At 40.4% G+C, this 7,413-nt stretch overlaps 1 protein-coding gene across 1 annotated transcript; it reads left to right on the top strand.

The window, feature by feature from the left end:
• Window positions 1-1,243: 1,243 nt before the first annotated feature.
• On the top strand, window positions 1,244-6,389 carry LOC124283245 (probable glutathione S-transferase 5). Its single transcript, XM_046719275.1, has 5 exons — window positions 1,244-1,497; window positions 3,253-3,345; window positions 3,490-3,605; window positions 4,083-4,190; window positions 5,685-6,389. Exons 1-5 carry the CDS (start codon window positions 1,365-1,367, stop codon window positions 5,841-5,843), a joined length of 609 nt encoding a protein of 202 aa, XP_046575231.1. The 5' UTR covers window positions 1,244-1,364; the 3' UTR covers window positions 5,844-6,389.
• The last annotated feature ends 1,024 nt before the right edge of the window (window positions 6,390-7,413 follow it).

Genomic DNA, 7,413 nt, shown 5'->3' with positions numbered 1-7,413 from the left:
AAGAAGCATGAAATATAACATATTTACTCATTTCTATCTATTGGTCAACAGTAGATTATCTTTTGTGTGATGTAGTTTTTAGTCATGGTCACTTCTCAGAATCTTCTCTTAACTCTGGAGTTATTTCAGGAATATATCCAATGCACATATCCAATGTCAGTCTCATTGTGTATTAGGGGTGGGACGAGTCTAAATTTTCTACCCTGGTACCCCACCCTCTATTACCCTACCCTACCCAACACTATCCTGATACCCGTTATGTTAATTCCTGACATCAAATTTGTAAGAATGGCAATATATTCTTCAGCTCGAAGGCTAAAATTTCGAGTTTTTCAATGTCTTAACCATGTATTATATTCAAAACAGGTGTCTGTAAATAATGTCTAAATCTTCAAAGACAATACAACATTTAAGTGACTGGTGTCTGCGCAATCATCCAATGTAGGTTGTCACCAAATTTGAAGACATTGGGTAAAACAGTTCATGAGATACTAATATCCCGTTAACAAGAATCAGGACGTACGGATGCTGCTAAATACATAGTCCCCCGTTCCGCGTTGGGGGGGGGGGGGAGAAGAGAACAAAATCACAAATTTTGGCCAGGTTAACAAATTCCTTTTTCGAATACAGGAAGTTGAACACACAAACTCCAGTTCCGCACCAAATGTCACCTACTTGAAAATATCTCTGCACACATTCAGCTCAAGTCATTTTGTCAAAAATCCAGTACTAAATATTGAACATTTTGGTCCGTTATAATTACTCGATGAATGTATATTAAATGTCTGTCTGTCTGTCTGCCTGTATGTATGTGACTGCTGCACTTATTGTAGGAGTAAAACGTGTACAATTTCACTGAATGCCATCTACTGCATTTCGGTGACTACCTGCTTGTCTAGCTATAGTGTCACCTAATCTCGACCCGAGTACACACATACCTGAAGTGTGCGATATGCGATAACGCCCACCCAGACCAAGGCAAGGGCTGCACGTACTATCAGCTGCACATATTTTATAATAGCCTAGCTCTGAGCAGGAGTAATATGTTGCATGCATTAACTCGTCTCAACACATTTGTGTTATCTTCAATTATATCAGAATGAACACATTCATACCCTGTGCCTTTGGAAACACTAAAATCAATCTTCTTTATAGAAGCGTTGCTATTGACCAAGAAAAAGTGTTTACATGTATTCTTAACCAATCAACGCGTGCGTTAGAAGTCACGTGACAACGACAACAGCGTCCTTGGAGAATGTTCCTATGAATCAGCAGATTTGATATCTCGCTGCTGTAGGAACTTTAACCCTTACCAGTCGACTTCGAAATTCTGACGAGGGACGGACGCAATCCACCGAACAGACATGCCTACCTACAAGTTTAAATCTTTCAACGCCCGAGGGTTCGGCGAGGTGTCTCGCATTCTGTTTGCCCTAGCTGGACAAGAGTACACGGACGAGCGGTTCACACAGGAAACATGGCCAGCCGAGAAACCGAGTAAGCAATTACTAGAATATCTATCTGTATTACTGGAAACACAGGTTGTCAGGAGATGCATTTCGGCCGTTGGGTGGTTGTCGGCACGTATGAACTCGGAATGTAGGGGGGTATACCTGACAACGATCCCAACTGCCACGAGTCAAGGTGTTGGGTTGCATCCTTTTAACTGGGCCAGGGCGCAGAGTGTAAGGTTGCGACATGCTTTTAATGTTTTCCGAGCTCATTTGCTGGGAGGATTTTATAAAGGAACCTTTTTGGTATTTTTTCATTAACAAGAACACCACCAAACTGACCTGGGCAGAAAAAAGGCTATAATACAGGGTCACGTGTATCTCAAGTAGAACAAAAGAATTTAAATGTTTTTAATGTAATTGGCACGGACAATTACTGACGCTCAAGATATAAAGTGACGTCACTCACAGATCTCTTTAAGTTATTCTTTCTGATGCAATATCTTTCTATCTAGAAGATCAATGTAACTGTCAGTGGACTTTGCACTGATCAAGGTCAACGGTGCACTCATTGACTCAATATTTGCAAGTATTTTATGTCGCTTCCTGTTAAGCGAGATTCGTTTCTGTTGTATATTTTACGCCTCACCCAGCCACAATTGACGGACAGACAGACAGAAAAAAAACTTTATTTCGAAATATCGGCCTCATGGCCTATAATACAGTCACAGAATTTGGCAGTTTCATGAAACTGTGGTCATAATTTGTATTAGGGATCTTACTTTAAAAACATAATGTGAAAATAGTGTTGTGCCGTATATAACTTGAGGGTTTTGGGATTGCAAAAATGACGTCATAGTTAGTGGGCCTTTGTAGGTAGACATTGGAGTTGTTCAAAATAGTTGTCTCTGTGCTGCTGATATTTGTCACATCGCAAGAATACATGATTTTCAGTTTCTTTTTCTGCGGCATCACTGAGTGAACACAAGCAGTTTGAAATAGGTGCATCCTCATTAAGCCTGTACATGTTCACTTTAAAGTGAAGCTGTTATTCGGAATACGAAACCTGATAAGTGCACGGTGTTTATATTTTTTTAGTTCTGTTATGTAGGGCTCAAGGCGAAGTTCATATGTAAACATATTCATACTTATGTGAATAATGGCTGAGAAAAGTGGAGCTGTTGATTTCGTTGTGCCAAGTTTGGTAAGCAATATCCTTCAATCGGTTGTCTGTAATGGTTGGTCCAGTGATTGATATCATGAGCATTGGTCTACGCAACGACACCCAAAACGACAAGCATGGGTTGCTGAAAACTCTCAGCATGAATCGGTTTAACTAAGCAATGTGAAAATAAGGATTTTGAGTAAGAACTATTAAAAGATACTTTTCCTTCCTCCTTGAATTAAGATTTTGAATCACGTTCAGATATACATGTGTTTAACCCTTTCATATAGCTCAAAAAAGGTTTCTTTGAATATCTATTTCATATACAATAGTTAAAATAGACATTCTTCGTTGATTAAGTCCTTGTTCTATATTCTAAACAGTTACTTTTGTATATTGGAGGCCAGAAAATCCCAGCTAAATATAGGGTGGCCAATGGTGTAAGGCACCCACCAGAGCAGGATCCGCTGATCGTCAGTTCGAATTCCATTTTTGACCTTATTACTCTCCTTGAATTTGTCAACACAACCTCAGCGCGCAGAAGTAGCCCTTCATCACTTTGTACGTGAAAGCTTCTGAAATTGAAATATTAAGCCTCTTTAAAAAATCGATAATGTCTGTTCTCTTATGTTGCAGACGTTCTGCTCGGACAGATGCCTGTTCTGGAAGTGGACGGGGCGGCATACGGACAGAGCAGCGCCATTGCCAGATTCCTCGCAAGAAGATTCAGTAGGGATTCAAACTCATTCTTTCTGCAATAGATGTTTGTTATTTAACGCCGCACTTTGCCTCGTTTTAGCGTATCAATGATCGTTGCAGTTTTTTAATAGAGAACTGGTTATTGCTGTTCTAACTGTGAGTGTTGTGTTGTAGATTTCTATGGTTCGGGAGACATCCAAGCCCTTGAAGTGGACCAGGTCCTGGGTGTAGTCCAGGACATTATAAATGCCATGATCAAAGCCTTTTTTGAGAAGGATGAAGCAAGGAAGGTAAGCTACAGTGCCTTGACTCGTCAGCATCCTATACGTGGTGACCGTGGCGACGTAACAAACACGTTACGACATGCTACTTGTTGTTACCCTGTCTGGTTCTTGTCTTCTAGGGGGACACAATGAGTGAGTGAGTTTAGTTTTACGCCGCACTCAGCAATATTCCAGCTATACGGCGACGGTCTCTAAATAATCGAGTCTTGACCAGACAATCCAGTGATCAACAGCATGAGCATCGATCTACGCAATTGGGATACGATGAAATGAGTCAACCAAGTCAGCAAGCCTGACAACCTGTTCCCGTTAGTCGCCTCTTACGATAAGCATGGGTTACTGAAGATCGATTTCATACCCGGATCTTCACGGGTCTAGGGGGAACGAGCGAGGACAATATATACTTCCTCCGAGTAAAATGTGTCGGGAGTTGGGGGTTAGAAACCATTCTCACCTTAAGGAATTTGTGTTGGATCTGAACAGGCGCAGTTCAAGACGGAGAACAAAGAAGAAAAGCTGCCGCTGTATTTGGGGATGCTGGAAAAGCTTCTGGTGAAAAACGGCAGTACAGGATTCTTCGTCGGCAAATCGGTAACCACATGTCAAATTGTCCTTCTTCAAAACCCACATGAATCTTCCTCTCCACATACAAACATTAAACTCCGTGTATAGCGAACTTGCTTGTAACGAACTGACAGATACAAGGACCTGCTGTTTTAGCTGTCGTGTAACGAACGACAGTTATAACGAATTAAAATTAGTGGCCCGTTGTAGTTCGATATAACCGTAGTTTACTGTATAACTGTTACAAATAGAACCGATTCTGTTCTTATCGTATTGTTATTTATAATTTATATTATAAAAAAAATAGATGTCGACGAAGTACAGTAAGACCAACTGGAATATCACAGCATCAAGAATTAAAATTAGCATCTACCCCTAAAATTGGATTTCAAATTAGGAAATATAAAAACTGCCTGAGTATCGCCAACAACTGAAGGTAGATCACCATACTAGGGACCACGGGGACAGTACTTGTGTTACCTGCATGGACCCTTGGATTTACACCATTCCTTCAGCCGCTGGCGATTGTACTAAATTTTGCCATCGCATACAACAAACATACTACGATTAAAAGCTTGGTAGAGCTAAATTTACTTTAAAATTTCTGGGACATACGTGCCCTCTCAGGAATTGTCTTCATGAAATGTGAAAAAGATCACAATATTATTATAGGCATCACAATCACAGTGTTCATAACAATCGTATACCGATTATCTATCAGTCGCTGTTGTCACTATCAGAAACATATGAAAGAGAATCACAGCTATGAAAATCACCTGTCCAGTGATCATGAAAATATCACCATGTAAGTTTCATTCATCGTCAGCTGATGAAATCCACAATCCTACTCCGAACACAAATAATTCAGATACAAACATTTCACCGAAATCACGGAAATGTAGGTCTGTGTGATTTCATAACGAAAAGAAAATAGTTGTAACCATTCTTTGTGAGAATATTTCAAGAAGTCAATGGACCCGTTGTTAGTGTATGGGACGTAGCATTGCTAAAAAGCCAGCTTACCTTGAGAAAATAGTTGTAACCATTCTTTGTGAGAATATTTCAAGTAGTCAATGGACCCGTTCTTAGTGTATGGGATGTAGCATTGCTAAAAAGCCCACTTACCTTGAGAAAATGGTGGTAACCATTCTTTGTGAGAATTCGGTGCTTTCACATTTATCTTTGACATTAATTCTAAATGGCATTGTGTATTTTATAATCTTTGACTCGCTGTGCGCATTAACCGTTGTCACACGTAAAAAACTATTCATAACAGCTTTTCTTTAGAGTGTGTTTACGACCAAACCGGAACTAGGCCAGTGGATATTTTTACACGCTCTGCGCATGCGCACAGCTGGTCTTAAAGTAATGTGAAACCACCGAATAGATCGAGCAGACTAGGGACCCGTTGCACAAAGCTACGTTAGAGCTACAACCTGTCCGTGTTAAAGTAATGGAGATTTAGTGCTGAGATCTGTTAGTGCAAGTGGGCCCAGCAGTATAAATGTCATCTGTTTTCAGATTACCCTTGCTGACGTCACTGTGTTTGACATCTGCGACAAGATCCAAGCAATGGTGGACTTTGACAAGTTCCCGCAGGTCAAGAAATGCCGGGAAAGTGTAGCTTCTAACCCAAAAGTCAAGAAATGGGTTGACACGAGGCCCGTCACAGAAAACTAGTTCAGTGACATCATAAAGAAACGTTTTACACAAATCGTTGAATGATTCCTACATCTAACCTGGACGTCACCGTATTGATCCTGTCATTGCAAACAATTCACGTCCGTTTGTGAAAAGTACCCACTGTACTGCAATTAGGTATGGAAAAGGTTGCTTTCAAGCTTTTGTGTCCCTGACATATATATAGTGCTGTGTGTTCTTAAGAGAAAGAGGGGCGGTGGGGCGGTGGGGTGGTGGGGTGGTGGGGTGGTGGGGTGGCCTAGTGGTTAAAGCGTTGGCTCCTCACGCCGAAGACCCGGGTTCGAATCCCCACATGGGTACATTGTGTGAAGCCCATTTCTGGTGTCCCCCGCCGTGATGTTGCTGGAATATTGCTAAGAGCGGCGTAAAACCAAACTCAGTCAGTCAGTCAGTTAAGAGAAAGATGAGTCAATATTTTCATGATTTTGTGTTCCTCATGAGCTAGTATTATTGTCGCTTCGCTACATGTGCTTATGAAGAAGATGTTTTCAATATTTACAAATAAAGATTTTTCAAAATTGTTAATTTTTTCTGATTGTTGTTTTATCGTGTGTGTATCTCTCTCTCTCTCTCCTCTCCCTCTCTCTCTCTCTCTCTCTCTCTCTCTCTCTCTCTCTCTCTCTCTCTCTCTCTCTCTCTCTCTCTCTCTCTGTGCTTTTCTCAGCACGTATTTGCTTGCCTATTTTTGGTTTAACAGTCTTACCCTAAAAACATTGTCGTTTAAGCAGACAGGAAGTTATTCCGCTTTTCATTATATATTTCCAGTACAGTGTGAAATAAAATTATGTTTTATCAGATAAATTCAATTATACCACTATACGCATAATTCGCAATACGTTATAGCTAATGTATGTATTGTTTTAATGGCACCTATATGAGTAATACACTTAAAGAGAGAGCCTTTATAGATGTTGACTTTGGCATTAAAGGACCCTTCCCTTTTTATATATGTAGACACGTAGACTATCAATGGTATCTATCAAAACGTAGCGTAGTGGTTAAAGCGTTCGTTCACCACGCGGAAGACCTGGGTTCGATTCCCCACATGGGTACAATGAGTGAAGCTCATTTCTGGTGTCTCCCGCTGTGATATAGCTGTGATATTGCTCAAAGCGGCGTAAAACTAAACTAAATTCACTCTATCAAAACGCAGCACAGCGAGAAGAAATAATATTGTTCAGACAACATTGAACATGGCACACTGTATGCTCAAAACACGACAAAGTCGCTATGGATGCAAGGATGGCGTTTTGCGAGCACAATCAAAAGCTAAACATTTGAGATGATATTTGGAATTGGAGCCAGTGAAGGTAGTGTTTATCTCAAGATTATAACTGGTACGTTGTTTTAGGTTACACAAAATCCAATGTTTCCCCTCAGACTTCCATAATAACGTTATACTGTCTTAAACATATCCAGGCCTTTAACAGCCAGTACCATATGTGTTTGCCTTAACATGGCAATGTCCCCCGCCGCTAAAGAAGCATGCAAAATAACATATTTACTATCTTTTATCTATTGGTCTACAGTAGATTATCTTTTGTATGAT

Source organism: Haliotis rubra, unplaced genomic scaffold, assembly GCF_003918875.1.
Source record: "Haliotis rubra isolate DU_JTF1 unplaced genomic scaffold, ASM391887v1 Scf311, whole genome shotgun sequence".
In the NCBI taxonomy this organism is placed as follows: domain Eukaryota; kingdom Metazoa; phylum Mollusca; class Gastropoda; order Lepetellida; family Haliotidae; genus Haliotis; species Haliotis rubra.
Note: the sequence above shows the minus strand (reverse complement) of the source record. Positions and strands in the feature narration are given on the sequence as shown.